This window comes from Pleurodeles waltl, chromosome 6 (genome assembly GCF_031143425.1).
Source record: "Pleurodeles waltl isolate 20211129_DDA chromosome 6, aPleWal1.hap1.20221129, whole genome shotgun sequence".
Taxonomy (NCBI): domain Eukaryota; kingdom Metazoa; phylum Chordata; class Amphibia; order Caudata; family Salamandridae; genus Pleurodeles; species Pleurodeles waltl.
The window spans coordinates 1,109,806,531-1,109,822,384 of NC_090445.1; the positions used below are offsets into that span (position 1 = coordinate 1,109,806,531).

Consider the following 15,854-nt stretch of genomic DNA (forward strand, 5'->3'; position numbering starts at 1 on the left):
ATGCCACTCCCTCATGCGCTGCTTTAATCAATTGCGGTCTTACAGCTTTATTTGGGATGTCGTGTACACCTACGCTAGGAATTTTAACTTCAGCGTTCAGCATACTTCCCATAAAGTATTGGTATTTATTAGGAAGTCCTTTAGGATAAGGCGTGCCATCAACCGTAGCTTTTATGGCAGCCATAATCTCTGTGTCTGGTTTGGAACTCGAACAAGCCACTGCAGCTACAGTGGCAGCTGCCACTGCCGACTTTGCAGCTTCATCAGCCAAAGTATTTCCAGCAACGTGTATTCCAACACGCTGGTGTCCAAGTGTGTGTACAACATGGACTTTTGGTAGCGTCTCTTTCAAGTCTGCTACCTTCCACCACAGTAGTCTGTTTTTTATGGTGTTGCCTTTTGAATCTCTGAACCCATTCAAGCGCCAGTAATGTAGATATTCATTAAAAGACTGGATGCAATAATACGAATCACAAACAATCAGTGTGAACTGCGTCGGATCTGTATGTTCTAGTGCCAGCAGTAGAGCTTTTAGCTCAGCTAATTGTGCTGTACAATCCCCTAAGGTCTGTGTATAAGTATGTTGGGGGCAGAACTTCTCCCCCTCCATACAGCCGCTCACTACTGCACATGCAGCCGAATATTTGTGTTTCGTTGCGCAGAGCCCTCGGTATACATGACTACTTGATATTGATCAATAGGCAATGTGTCTGCGGAGACTGGATATTCAACTTCATATTGCAGAAATTCCTGAGTTTGTAACTTTGGGTCAAAAATGTAGTCTACATCAGTGGCCGTCAAAGACGTAGCCCATTGTATCCATCTTGGATGTAGTGCTTTTGCGTTCGGGCGCAAGCTTTTGTAACAGCCTCGAGGGCCGGAATAGGAGAAACGACAATAATGCGTTTTCCCTGGGCAAGAGGTCTTTCTTTAATAACAGCCATCTGTACAGCAGTTCGTATTTTCTCCGTGGGTGCAAATCGTTGTTCAGCAGCAGAATACAAGTGTGACTTGTATCCAATCGGGACTGTCTCACCTTCATTAAATGAGACATAAGTAAACCCAATGGCCCCAGCTATCACCCTGATGACCAAATGCGTCTTATTGTCCCGTGTATGTAGATGTTTCGCTGCCAGCATATCTGCTTGTAACTCCCGAAGAGTATGTGTATGTTCAATTGTCCAGAATTTGCTCGAAAAATCAGGACGTATTAATTCATATAAAGGCTTTATGCGTGTAGCATAATCAGGAATGTATGTTCTGCCAAAATTGAGAAAGCCGAAAACAATTGGAGTTTCTTAATTGTATTTGGTGGTTGCAACTGAGCACACTTTTTAAAGAATTGTGGTGCTAGGCTCTTACCTTCATTCGACAGCTCATATCGCAGGAATATGACGCTGAGGAAGGCAATTTTCGATTTTTTAAAGTTAAATTTGTAGCCGACTTCGGCAAACCCTACAACAATGCGGGCTACCCGTCTGAAATGTTGTAGCAACTCGTCATCCGTGAGATATATATCATCCATTTATGACAACGCTTCAGGGTCCAACTCGTGTAAAATCTCAGTCACACGAGCTGAAAACAGTCCTGGGCTGTTCTTATACCCCTCAGGCAAACAACAGAATTTTTTCTGGGAGCCTAACGCGCTAAAGCTTGTGAAATCTCTGCTTTCCGGTGTGATATTCTGGCAGAAGAATCCATTTGAGATATCCAAAGTAGTTTTATATTTTTTCCGCACTAAGTTGTTCATCAGTGCAGCGCTATGTGAATTTTGTATAGAATATGTGCGTGTATGTCTGTTCAAATGTCTGTAGTCTAAGACTATTCTATATGAATGGTCCGGTTTAGCTACAGGGAATAAGGGATTATTCATTGGGGAGACACAGGGTTCAATTACTCCCTGATATTCTAATTGCGTAAGTATTTCTCTCACCGGTGCCCTTGCTTCATGTTTTATGGGATACTGCGGTTGTGGCTGAGGTTCACCTTTAATGGGAATGACACGATATGGGGAATCCCTGTCCCACACTACGTGATTTCTATATAAGGCAGGTGCTTGTGCTAGAGCCCATTTGATGCAATAGGACTCTACAAGTTCCCCCGGAACAAGGGGAGAGAATGAAGGTTTAATAACCTCCTCCCCAACTGGGCAGGTGCGGACAAAATCAGGCGGCCAATCTTGTTAAGCCAGCAAAATGTCATATATCTTAACTACACAATCCCAAACGACTGCGTATATAGTGCGCTCAATGTCTCCTTCCAATTGTAAAGTCACTGTATACACCCTATCGGGTTCGGAGACACACATATCTGCTGTTTCTACTTGTATGAAGTCATCAGTTGCTTTCTCCTCCAGATGCTCTAGAAGATTCCGGCGAACTATTGTGACCTCTGCCGCGCTGTCTAGCAGTGCCAGTGCCCATGTCGTCTTCTTCAAGAGAACTCTCTTCCTGAGCGGCATGCCTAACTGAGACTGCTGCCACCTTTTTCTTTTTAAACTGTTGTTTTTGTTGTATCGGTTTCTCTTCCTTCTTGATAGAAACCTCCAAAGAGCGTTGGGATTCCTGTCTCAGTTTCACGTACTCTGTTCTCTGCTCTGACCGCCCACATCTCTCATTTCTCTTTTCCGATGATTCCTGAAAGGAACGAGATTGGCGTGTATCAGTATATTGATATCTATCAGGCGTTTTTATATTATCTCTATTTCTGAGATTATACCTATTCTGCGGGGTCTCCGTACGCGGAGCTTCTCCCCTTTCTTTTTTAGGTGTTTGTTGTTTTTTCTCCCAGCGCTTCTTATTACCCTCCGGTTGCTGTTTAGCATTTTCTTTACTAATTTTCCCCTGAAATTGAGGTTTTTGTGGTCTAGCCCCTAGAATATGTTTCTGCTATTATTTTAGGCAGTTCCCGCTCCTGATCTTGTTGCGGGACGTCACCAAGACGCATGCGCACTACAAGTGCAACTCCTTTCCCTTTAGGATTACTTAGGATGATTGAAGAAACCGTGGCAAAGCTGCCCATCAGCTGTATTCCCAAATCTAAGGCCGAGGCTGCCCCGTATTCATCCTGAATTTGTTTAAGCACTTCCGGTAGGTTGGCCAAGGTCAGTGTACCGTGTGCCGTCGTATAGAGCGCAGCAAACACCGTGCCCCATGTATTACAATGTTCCACTGTGGGAACCATCCCAAAGGGTAAACACATAGTTAGTATTCTATGTTTGCCCTGAGGTCCTGTATGGGGAAATACCGCTTCCAGTGTATTCATTTTCTGTGCCAGCCAAAATGGAGTCTCCTCCCGTTTTGCTGGGACTTTACCCATGATAGAGTGTACAGTCACCGGGTTTATAACAGGTGCTACTGCATGTGGTTGTGCTGGAGCAGCACGCGCTGGGTTTGTATTTAGTGTCTGCATCACAAATTGTACTAAACGTCTATATGTAGCCGGTAAGTCTGTATACAAACGTCGAACTTCAGCCACCGCCATATTTGCAACCGCAGGATGTGGTGTATATGTGGCCAGTAAAGGCCAGGTAGGACCATCATTGCTAAGTGGACCTAACCTTACTGGTAATATGGTATGGGGTAGGGCTCCATCAAGCCAATTATTATGTTCTTGATAAGATAGAGGTATCTCTAAATATGCATACGCCCTGTATTGTCCAGGCGCGTTCGCAACTGTATATGTGTGGAATGTATTTGTGTTTCCATCAACTGCTGGAAATGTGATCCAAGAGTAAAAATGTTCAGTTCTATAGGCTGTGTGGGCGGCCACCACAAACGTGACTGGACCACCCTGGATCGTAAGACCATTTGCTAGAAAATGTGCTGTGAGTGGTTGTCTCATGTTAAGAGCTATCGGTATTACCTGGGGATTTGCCATTAGAAAAACAGCAAGAGTTCAGAGAAGGCACACCAAGACGGGGTTTTTCCTTTTAAGGTTCAAGCTTGAACAACCATCCGCTGTAAATAGGATTACCTAAACCGCAGTGGTGGAAATCCTCAGTGTCACGGACGTCTCCGCTAAAGGAACTGAGGGATCATTATATTATATGAGACTGAGAGAAACTGGTGGACCCAAAAATTAGAGCCAGACCAAACGTTGGCGGCGCCATGTTGCGTAGGCTCTCATTATCCTAATGAGACTACTGGATTTTTGGGCGGCAAGATCGTTCGCAGTGTGGGGGACTAAGTCTGACCCACGGTGAAGGACCCTTGTCACCCCAAATCCAGGTTATGCTCGGGCTAACTAGCAGTGCCTCATCTCTCCCAAAGGGAAGAGACAATTGGGCAGCCGAGCGCATGACATCTTAGTGCTTCCCAGGGAAGTTGTGGTCACTCAGGTCACAACCAGTTCTCTCATACAAAGTGCGGTCTCATATATAAGTGACAAAGGCAGTTTGAGTTTTAAAGATTGGTTTAATAAAACAACTACATTTTAGATAACAAGGCGTGAGCCGCAATAACCAGAACCATACAACACAGTAGGATTGGAATAGTAACGAGGAGAGTGAAACATAAGAATAAAGCTATCATATTGCAACTAAATTATGTTCTTTCTAAGTTATATTTTGAGCACAGCATGTGAAGCTCTAAGCCTGCCTTTAAGGTTCCTCCGGGAGGACATCAACCCTCATACCAGAGCAAAGACCTGTGATCTGGATCAGCATCTGCAACAGGGCAGTCCGCATCTAGTTGTGGGTTCCTGGTCGGAATCTCCCTCTCACATGTACCGGGACTAGAAAGTGTTTTTATAACTAACACACCGGTGTTCTACCCTACGTAAGGATGTGTACAGTCTACGAACCATAAAGACTAAACTTCTACCACTTCTATCAGCAATGTACCAGACTGTATCCTTGACTGAAGCACAGAGCGAGCAAGAATGTATTGCTTGAGAACACAGTGCTGAAGTAAGCTAAACAGTGTGATAGAAGGAAATAAAACAAGACCGTGAAACTGGTTATTGTAAAATAACAGTGCGAGGCTAAATAAAATGCATCTAGGGCAAAGTGCACAGAGGCCTAATACGTTAAGCTAACGCTCATAAAGTTACATTAAAAATGGCTACACTACAGCAGCAGCACTAGCACATTTATTTTTAGAATTCCAGATATTAGAAGTGGAGGCACAATATGAAACACTATACCCTTTAGCTACAGTTTGCTTTAGCTATGCTGGCAGCATCGAAGCTAATGGATTATGAAGGCTGTCCGCCCCAGATGAATAACAAAAATAATAATAGTAATGATTTTTCAGAAGTAGTCAACTACAGGCCATTTTACTTTTGTATATGTTTAAAGGTGTGGACGTGTATTAAACTAGACATCAGAATTAATTAAACTATATATACACAAACGTTATATTCCTTTAGCTTTAAAGGTTGTGTACTTAAATATATTTTTGTAATAAGATAATAGACATGCAATAGTTTGCACAATCGCGTGCTACTATGTAAATAAATTAAAGGTTATCATATACCAATTAATGAAAACCGTTGGTACCTTTGAAATATTTATTCCTTTTTAATTTTTTTTTTTTTTAAACAAATTAATGTAACTATATATATTCATGATGATCTGTGTTCATATGTCTAGTTTTTTTATGGGGCTTCAATAGGTTAAATTACTTGTTTTGAAAACTGCCACAGATCACATACTATGATGAGTCAGAGATGTTAACAGTAAAGGTTTGTAATTAGGTAGTGGGTTTTTTAAATTGGCCTCTGCGCCTTGGCTTTGAGTAAACAACACTAAGGGGGTCATTCTGACCCTGGCGGTCGGTGACCGCCAGGGTCACCGACCACGGGAGCACCGCCAACAGGCTGGCGGTGCTCCGTCGAGCATTCAGAAACGGAAAGTCGGCGGTCTCCCGCCGACTTTCCGCTGCTCGGGAGAATCCTCCATGGCAGCGGAGCGCGGGATTCTGACACCCCCTACCGCCATCCTGTTCCTGGCGGGTCTCCCGCCAGGAACAGGATGGCGGTAGGGGGTGCCGCGGGGCCCCCGTAAGAGGGCCCCACAAAGTATTTCAGTGTCTGCAAAGCAGACACTGAAATACGCGACGGGTGCAACAGCACCCGTCGCACCTTCCCACTACGCCGGCTCCATTCGGAGCCGGCGTCCTCGTGGGAAGGTAGATTTGCCCTGGGCTGGCGGGCGGCCTTTTGGCGGCCGCCCGCCAGCCCAGGGCAAATCTCAAAATACCCTCAGCGGTCTTGCGACCGCGGAGCGGTATTTTGTCGGGGGAAGACTGGCGGGCGGCCTCCGCCGCCCGCCAGTCTCAGAATCACCCCCCAAGTCCAGTTTATAGATGTGGAAGGTCTAATGTGCATAACCTCCGTCCAGCAACAATAGTTGGCAACGAAAAAGCCTAAAAAAAAACGATACACATATTAGAGATAAAGTTGGACACCAGGGAGTATCTGTAGGACCCAAGACCGGAAAGTCCTCTTTTAAAAAAAAGAAAAAAAAAAGATGGTCCACACGGTTGTGCCTATCATCATGCAGATGCTGCCTGTAGCGTCCCCTCATTATCCAAGGTCAGCGCTCTGCAGTGGCTGCAAGGTAGCGTCTTAACACAGAATAAATAGCAATAAATAAATAAGCTTCACGTATGTGGTGGCACTGTACCTGTCGTGTGAACTTGTAACCACATTCAGTACATTCAAACTTCCTCATCCCTTTGTGTCTTCGTACGTGGACCCGTAACTGTTCAATGGCTAAAACAAAGGAAGCAGAAAAACAACTTTAAGGCACAATATTTGCCAGTTATGTTAAGTCTATGTTTAAACCCTCATGTCAGCATTCTCTTCATAGATATGTTTTCCTTAATTATGAATGTGGCTTAGCGAAATGGAAGATTTTGGTGAACTGAAATTATGTATTCTAGAAGCGAACCACAGCAATTTCACCGTAAAGGCATCTTCCTAACCGCAACGCAGGCTCTTACTAAAGATTCTTTCACACATGGTGTCCATTGTTTTCCAGTGACCTGCACTGCTTGTTGCATCAAACGCTCACCAAAAGATTTAATACTTACTACTTTCCAAGTTCTGATGCTTGCTTTGTCATTTCAAAATAATGCATGGGAAACGTGTTCAGTATGATAACGGAGAATATAAATTAGCATCAACTGAAAGGAACAATAACCTAGAAACACGCTACTGGTTCTTACCATGCCACGTTTCCTATTGCAATTCATTTTAAAGGAGAGGGGAGGAAGGGTAGAGAAGTCTAAAGAAAGATTTCTGCACAGTGTGTTCGCAATTAGCGCCAGACTCGATCTGCCACATAGGAAACACATGCTAAGAGAGCATGTAAGGGCTGCAGGTATAGCGGTTGGTCCATCTAGTACCCAACATGTTAAAGAAAAGGTTCCGATGTGCCTACTTCAAGGCAGCAAGGTTCTACAGAGCCTGCAACGGACAAGGACTTCTGTGATACTGATTCAGTGGTGGACTGCGTTTTACAAACTCTACCGGGGCAGGAACTTCAAATGTGACAAAAGTCTGGAGTACTCATGGATCAGAATTTTCCACTTTCAAATAAATTTCATAAATACATGCAAAGAATCTGATGGCATAAAGAACACTGCAAGTAATCTTCTGTCGAGGAACAGGCTAAACCTACTCTTAGAGACAGAACATACTTGGGATCAGAACATGGGCGTTTTCAGCAAGAACCCTTCGCAAACTGATCTTCGTGTAAGCGCTGCTTTAATAGGAAGCATGTCACCAAATAGTCACCACTGTATTTTGTGCATTAAAAAACAGCCTACACACAAGAATAAAGTGTGCATTAAAAAATGTCTTATACAAATGCTTTTCTCTGAGGTCATGCCGGCTTACAGTGTTTTGTGGAAGTCTGTAGTTCCCTTTATTTTATCAAAAACCTTAAAAGAGTCTTAAGTGTCATTGAAACTCCATTTGTAGCAGAGATCAGTGGAATGCTACGTTTAACCATAGTTTGCAAATTATATGTCAGACCCTGATATTTCGCCCCTGTCCTGGATCTCAGTGAGGAAGGCGTTGAGGCTCCTGGGACTACTGGCCTCCTGCATCCTGCTAGTCAAGTACGCCAAATAGCACATGGAGACTCTGTAGTGCCAGATAAACAGCACCAGGGACCTTTTTCAGATTCCATTCACGTTTCAGAAAAAAAAGTGCAAAAGTTCTACAGACCACATTTGGACCAGTAGCAGACTCCTCCCCTTACCCCAACCCAGAGCCGACAGTGATGATGGATGCATCACTACTGGGCTGGAGAGGCCACCTGGAAGAGGTGGAGAACAGAGGAGTTTGGGCTCCTTTGGAACCTGCCTCCACATCAATTTGCTGGAGTTGTGAGCGATCTGTTTGGTGTTGCAGGCCTTCATACTATCTAAAAATGAGAATAGTACAAGTTCTCACAGACAACACTATTGCAATGTGGTAACGAAACAAAGAAGGGCAGAGTGGGGTCGAGGGTCCTGTGCCAGGAGGCTCTACACATTTTGAAGAGGATGGCTCGCCGGGCCATTTTTCTGACTGTGGACTCCCTGGCAGAATATCTGAACACCACGATGGGAACATTTAGTTGCCTGTTCCTAGAGGATGAAGAATGACAGTTACACTTAGAGGTGGTACGGGGCATTTTCAAGCAATGAGGTGAACACTGGCTATATCTTTTCGCCACAGCTGAGAATGACCAATGTCAGCATTTCTGCACGCAAGAGTCCCCAAGAATGCCTTCTTTCAGAGAGACACTCTATGGAGTGGAGCTTGGGATTCCTGTATCTTATCCCACCTCTACCCCTCCAGGCTAAAGTTCTGAAGAAGATCAAGACTGCCCAATCCCAAGCCATCCTAGTGGCTTCGAATTGGGCCAGAAGGTTGTGATATATAGAACTTCGATCTTCCTCCCAAAATCATTGACATTAATCTAGCAGCCAGGCACTCATCTACAAAATCTGTGTACACTCGGTCCTGGGACAAGTTATTGGATTGGTGTGGCACCTCTCAGATGGACCTACTACAAACTTAGTTATCTCAAGGCTTGTTTGTTTTTCAGTTGGCCCAGAATGTACTTGCTTTGTTAAAGGTTATTTGGCATATTTTTTTTTTTTTAGGTTGTGGCATTAACACACTGTTTAAATAATCTGTTGTGATGAGATTTGTAAAGGGTTTGAAACTTTTTTTTTTAACTTGTTTATTTATACACTGTGTACTACATTATTACATACTGCTTTCGCGGGGGGGGGGGAAGAATATCCAACCAAGCGCACCTTTTATGTCAATAACATTTAGAAGAGTCCAGTTCCAGGTCCACTTAACTGCTCCGACTGAGCACGCATAAGGAGTTAAGGCACCCATTATGTTAGATTAGGGGGACCCAACCAACATGACTTCCACAGCAGCCCGACAGAGCAGAGCCCACCCCTTCAGGGACAATACAGTACACTATAACACATTAACCAACAACAGTACACTGTAAGTATAGTAAGCAATTGGGCGCATCCTCACACCAGCAGGCTGCGTACTGTAGCAACCCGACCAAGTAATATAAATATAAGTCTGGCAGTCCCAAGCCGCCATCAGCCAGGTCCAATTTCAAGATTCCCATACGAACTCGGCATCTTTAGCCTGCCCAGACTAAGGATACGAGCAGTTTATCAAGCTGTCGGAATATCGAAAGAGGGTGCTCACAGAGTGAATTCTGCATAACATATAGGCAGCAAGATCATTTTACTGAGTGCGATTCTACCCATAACTGATAGTAGGAGAGAGGTCCAAAACTGAACAGATGCACGGAGGCCCTCCAGTACTCTTCCCATGTTTAAATTGAATTGCAATGACGGCAAATGCGCATATTGGATGCCTAAATATGAAAAGGACTCAGTCTCCCAGGTTAAGCCCAATTGGGGCAACTCCAGAGCCTCTATCACAGACAGACCTGCCATGGGGAATAACGCTGTTTTGTGCCTGTTAACACGTAGGCCCAACACCCGCCCAAAATCATCCATCATTCCTAACAAGAGGGGGACCGCCTGTTCAGGTTCTGAGACGTACACTAGAGCATCATCTGCATACAATGAAATTATGTGCGTTCTCTCCCCCACCTGGATATCCCGACCATCCAAGGCAGTCCGTAGTTGAATAGCTAGTGGCTCCATGGCCAACGCGAACAGCAGCAGCGACGGGGCAACCCTGCCGTGTGCTGCGTTCGATCATAAAGGAGTCTGACCGCATTGATCTCCCAGCACTAAATGCGTCACCACTCTACTCAACCGAAAGGCCAAAACTTTAGCAAGTAATTCAACATTCATTATGGATAACAGCCTATATGAGCTTAGGTCGTCAACCTCCTTTCCTGGCTTTGGTAGCATAACTATCAAAGCTTCTTGCATATGCACCGGTAGCAGACCCTCCCCTCGCGCCTCATGGAGTATTTCCAACAATCGAGGAAGAGCACAGCAGAATATGTACGATAAAATTCGACTGGCAGCCCGTCCGGACCAGGTGCTTTCCCAGTCGCCATACCGCTCAGCGCCTCTCCCAGGTCTTCCAATGAAACCTCTCCTTCCAATTCCTCCACCTGAGCTGCCGTAAGGCGAGGTAACTGGAGACCATTCAGGTACTTCTGAATCTGGGTCTCGCCCGTTCTCTGTGGTGCGGCATAGATAACTCGTAAGTGCTCACGCAGGTGCGCATTCACCCTCAACTGCCCTAAAATCCTTTCCCCAGAGGAGCCGTGGAGCATCTGAATAATGGGGACTGGCCTCTCTCGCCGGAGGAGCCAAGCCAGCATACGCCCATAGCGGTCTCCTTCCCAGAATAGTCGCTGCCTATAATTCCGGCAGACATAATTCTCTAGCCTATCCCATAGGTCCACAATTCTACCTCTCACCTCAAGACAATCCACCTCTGAAGCGTCGCCATTATCAACTTGGCACTGTAGAGTAGCCAACACCCCCTCCAGACACGTGGGCTCCCGGTCCAGGCGCTGCCTAAATTCCATATGTTTTACTAAGGCTTTCCCCTCTAATAACAACTTTCAGTGCCTCCCATTCTAAGCTTCGGGTCCCTGCCGTACCCCAATTCATATGAAAGTATCCAACTAGCCCATCCTGGTGATCTTTTTTATATTCCGGATCACCTAGCAAGTCTGAACGCAGTCGCCACAGGGGGATCGCAGGTCTGGGCATGTGTGTTTGACGCTCCAGAAGGAGGGGGCCATGGTCTGACAAAACCGGGCCTGGTAAACAACTCTGTGAACATCTAGGTAGCCATCACTGGCTAGGAGAAATCAATCCAGACGGCTGTAAGCCCCATGGGTGGGCGTGTAACAGGAAAACACGCTAGACGAGGGGTACACTTATCTCCACACATCCACAAAGTAGAGATTCCTCATAACGTTTTGCAGTTCGGCAGTCATATGTGCTTTCGTATTCATCTTCGGGGGTCCCTATCTAGCACTCCATCGAGGACGCAATTAAAGTCACCCGCACGCCGAATATAGCTGCCCCCTCCACTTTTTCTGCACTTATTGTGCTTCATTCTCAACCAAATAAGTCTCCTGCAGGAGAGCAACATTTACGCCAAGCTGCCAAAGATACGTATGCACTCTATAGTGCTTCACATAGGAGCTTAACCCCCTAACGTTCCACGTAACTATGCATGTCAAGATACCCACCATAGTCTAATCCGTCCCACACACCTCACCAACCCTCCGGGTCGTCCCCCCACCCCAACCACCCACGGCCCCACCATATAATCCCCTGGTTCGCGCTTGTGCAACCAGGCAAGTCGATGCCCCTAAGCAGAAGGACACTCACAGTGCTTTCAGTGTCAAATACAGAATTCCAACTCAAACAAGAACCCACAGATAAGTTCCCCATCCCACCCCCGGGTAAACACCTCCCACAACTAGTGTCTGCCCAATCGAGTGTGTACCCTGCTATCACTTCTATAGTCTACAAGTGGGAGGCGATCGCCACTCCTGCTCGATAGCTAAATTCAGGTCCAGACACGCTCCAACACTCCACCCACGCCAATCGTCCGGCCCGCACACACACTGTACCCACAAGTATAACCAACAACCAACAACAACAACAACAATGGGGGGGAGGGGTAGGGGAGGGGTAGCTCTGTTCCACCACTCCGCAGCAACTACTGGAATAATCATTGACCCGGACCCCCGTCACTTCTCATCCGACGTGACAGTTTGAACCAACAGTTTAGCCTCCTCTCGCTCCTGTCTCCGACGTTCAAGACTCAGGGTGCCGTCCGAACAAACAATCACACGGTTTCCTTGGCCAGCATGGCATCTGCGGGTGCTCCTGTGGGCTGCAGTATGCACCTCTGCTGTCCCTCAGGGTCTTCTGTCATTCCCTCAACCAGGAAGTCCGGCGTTCCCGCCACATCATTCCGCTCCAACCAGTCCCAAGCTGCTTCAGGAGACTGAAAAAAGTGTGAGCGACCTGCCTGGAGAACTTTCAACTTAGCTGGGAACAACAGCATAAAGGTATAGCCCAGTTCTTTAAGCTTGCGCTTAACACCAGCAAAGGATTGTCTCTGGAGCTGAACCATCCTAGTATAGAGAGGGAAAAACGGATGGAGTGATTTTCAAAGGTTGGATCTCCATGTTTGCGCACCTCCTGCAAAATTACATCTCGATCTCTGTAGTTAAGGACCTTGGCTATAATTGTTCGTGGAGGGGCTCCCGGTGGAGGCGGCGCTGCTAAGGATTTGCACCCCAGTGGGTTCTGCAACTTTCTCCAATGGGCCTGGGGGATCTTTTAGTAGACTCACACCTGAACTTTGCGCCGTGTATTGATCCATCCGAGTTTGCTGCTTACTCTTTTGCACTCTATCCTTGCCCATGGTATCCACCTGCTGGAGTGTCAGTCATGAAGGAACACACCAAATGCCAGGCTCAAGCCCTCCAGGCGCGAGGCAGGCAGTCAAACTCTGTATTCCTGCCGTCAACACCACTCAGTCTCTTAACCCTCTACCCCCTGTGGGGGTGCCGGCATATGTAGAAGCAGCGCAGATGTCATACCCGAGCCGACAGATCCAATGCACAGCTTGCTAGCCCCGCATTTCAGATCCGGGCAACCCAGGATCTCTAGCAGATCTCCAAAGCAGTGGAGTTACTCCTCAAGAACCAGTCCAGCGACGACTCCAGCTGCCACTGTATGCCTAATGCAGCTCTGCAAGACCCAAACACCCAGGGCCTGTGTGCTCCCCGCAGGAGGCAAGCAACCGCACTCCTCCGCTGCCCCAACCACCGCAACGGGCCTCCAATCCAACTGGGAGGCCCAACTCCAACTCTGTACCTAGTCCTGGTGGGGGGGGGGGGGGGTAGGTGGGGCGCACCTTGAGTGGCCCCCCTTAGGAAACATCCTCCTCATATTTGCGCCGGTCCAGTGTCTCTTACGGTCAATTTTTGCCACGTTCAGATCGGGCCCGCGATCACGGTCGCCATCTTTGGGTCAGGTGCTCTCCTTGCGTGCACCCCTGCTGCCCGATTTCGGCGTCTGGCGCTTCTGATTATCTCCCCCGCTGCTCCCCCCGTACACTCGTTCGCTCCCACGGACTCCAGGACTCAGCTGGTAGGTCCGCGGGGGGGTCAGGGGCAACAAGATAAGGGAGGATTATGAGCCAGGATCGGGAGCACTTGTTTAGTGCTGCCGATCGCCCATCTTGCCGACCACGCCCCCAGGTTTGAAACGTTTGTTTTCACTGAAGCCTTCTGGATGCCACAGTGCGACTTGATTTTGGGTCTTGCGTTTCTAATATGCACCCCATTTGAAGCAATGCTAAGTCATCCACTGCCTCTCTTGATTCTGAAAAATGTTGTTCGGGTCGCAATAACTTCAGCCCAAATGCAAGTGAAGGACAAGTTACTTACCTCTGGTAACACCTTTTCTGGTAGAGACACAGACTAGCCCCAGATTCCTTATCTTAGATTTCTCCCCAGGCGTCAGACTGGATCTGGAAATTTTTCCTCAGCAGTACCTCTGGGTGTCACTAGAGGGCACAGAGCAACTCCGCAGCGACGTTGTTCCCGGACATGATGCCAGCGGAGTCCATATATTCCCTTTTCTGACATCAGTTTCTTCGGTGACTAGAAGCCGGAGAACAAAGCAGAGCCACAGAGGAACTGGCAATGGAAGAGAAAAACAGCACAATAGTGTATATGCCGACCAGAAATGAAAAGATACGTCTTGAGATGTATCAGAACTACAAAACACCCCAAACCATCCTAAGAGAGACTGACGAGTACACAGTTAGCAATCGAGGAGGATGGGTGGGTCAATAAGGAATCTGCAGCTAGTCTGTGTCTCTACCAGATAAGGCGTTACCGAAGCTAAGTAACTTGTACATCTGATACAGACAACTAGCCACAGATTCCTTATCTTAGAATTAGATACCCAAGCAATCCCAACTGCAGGCAGAGGGACGCGAACGGACCACACCAGTCTCACAAAAAAACCCACTAACACTGAGGAAGAACTAGGCTCGAGACAGAGTGGGCAAGAGAAAAACCTAAGTGACTCTTACGAGAAAATGAACTGCATAGCCACCGAGGAAAAACAAAGTCAGGGTAAGGAAAGTCTCCACTGGAGACTAGGCATCAACCAGCCCCTTAGGGGAGTGAAAACTGCAAAAAAAAAAAACTGCAAAAAAAAAACAAAAAAAAAACAGCAAGATAATGAAATGGAACCTGGTAAGGAGCACCAGAAAAAACATACACACATGCACGTGATACAAAACTTGTAAAAGAGAGTCAAGGTAGAAAGACTAGCATAACCGTGACATACAACAATCTCACAGTCAGAATGAGAAAGTACTCCAGTTAGAGAAGTTGAATTAAGAAACTGAAAGAGTACACTGGATGGGAGGCTCAGAAGGAGCGGAGAAGCAGCTCCAGGCCCAAATGGGACAACAAAATGGGAAGGACCAGCAAGGCCTTGTGCAAGTGCAAAGTGTAGAGAGATACACCTGGCATGTGATGAGAGAAGGGGAAAGAGAGAGCGAGAGCTCTGAAATAGAACTGGAACAAGGTAAAAAGGAGCAGCGCTCCTGTGTGAACTCAGAGCAAAAATGAATGCCAGAAAACAATCTGACAGGGGAACTGGAGGCAGAATTATCAACCACCTACCAAGGCAGCCAAAGAACTGTGCAACAGAAGCACAGATAATAAGGGAAGGAGCCTGCTAATATTTGATAGCGCTGGTGAGGTTCGAACCCCTACAGAGGGGTAGCCTGCCGCACCAAAGGCAGTGGACAGTAGCCACCAAGCTAGAACTCCTTGAAACCGCAAAATAACCTAATCATAGCACCCCGTAAAGAGTATGAGGGTAGAAAGAACATGGAATCGGAGACCTGTGAAGAGACAAAAGTCTGAAAAGAGTGATGGTCTGTGACCAGGTCCAGAAGGATGTAAAAAGATGTTGAAAGACAACCATGGCGCATGCCAAGGCAGAAAGATAGAAAACATGCAAGGTGTCAACAACACCAGCTATAAGAAAAAAAACACAGAACCATCCCGGAGGCAGAAGGATAGAGCGTCCAGGATGGATCCAACAGAATCAATGATAATTATCAATGACCAAGTAGATAAGAAACACTAGGGAAGGAACCCTAGAAGCACCAAACTATTTGTCGACAGCTAAATACCAAAACAATGGAAGGAATACCGACAACAGGAAACAAAAGATATTACATCTCCCAGGCCATCGCCATGAACGTGGAAGGTGAGGGACAAAATAGGCACCAAGTAAGACGTAAAATCTTGCAGAAGCCAGTATCGGAAATAGCAACATACCCCACCTATTGAACTAGGGGGAGTAATGGGGGGGAGGGGGGAATAG

General features: G+C 46.6%; 1 protein-coding gene across 7 annotated transcripts in view; it reads right to left on the minus strand.

Moving 5' to 3' along the window:
* ZBTB48 (zinc finger and BTB domain containing 48) overlaps nucleotides 1-15,854 on the minus strand; it is a 203,415-nt gene that overhangs the window by 5,448 nt on the left and 182,113 nt on the right. For all 7 annotated transcript variants that reach the window (XM_069240235.1, XM_069240234.1, XM_069240230.1 and 4 more), the window contains exon 10: nucleotides 6,629-6,717. In XM_069240235.1, the coding sequence (XP_069096336.1) occupies nucleotides 6,629-6,717 (89 nt within the window). The remainder of the gene's footprint in view (nucleotides 1-6,628; nucleotides 6,718-15,854) is intronic.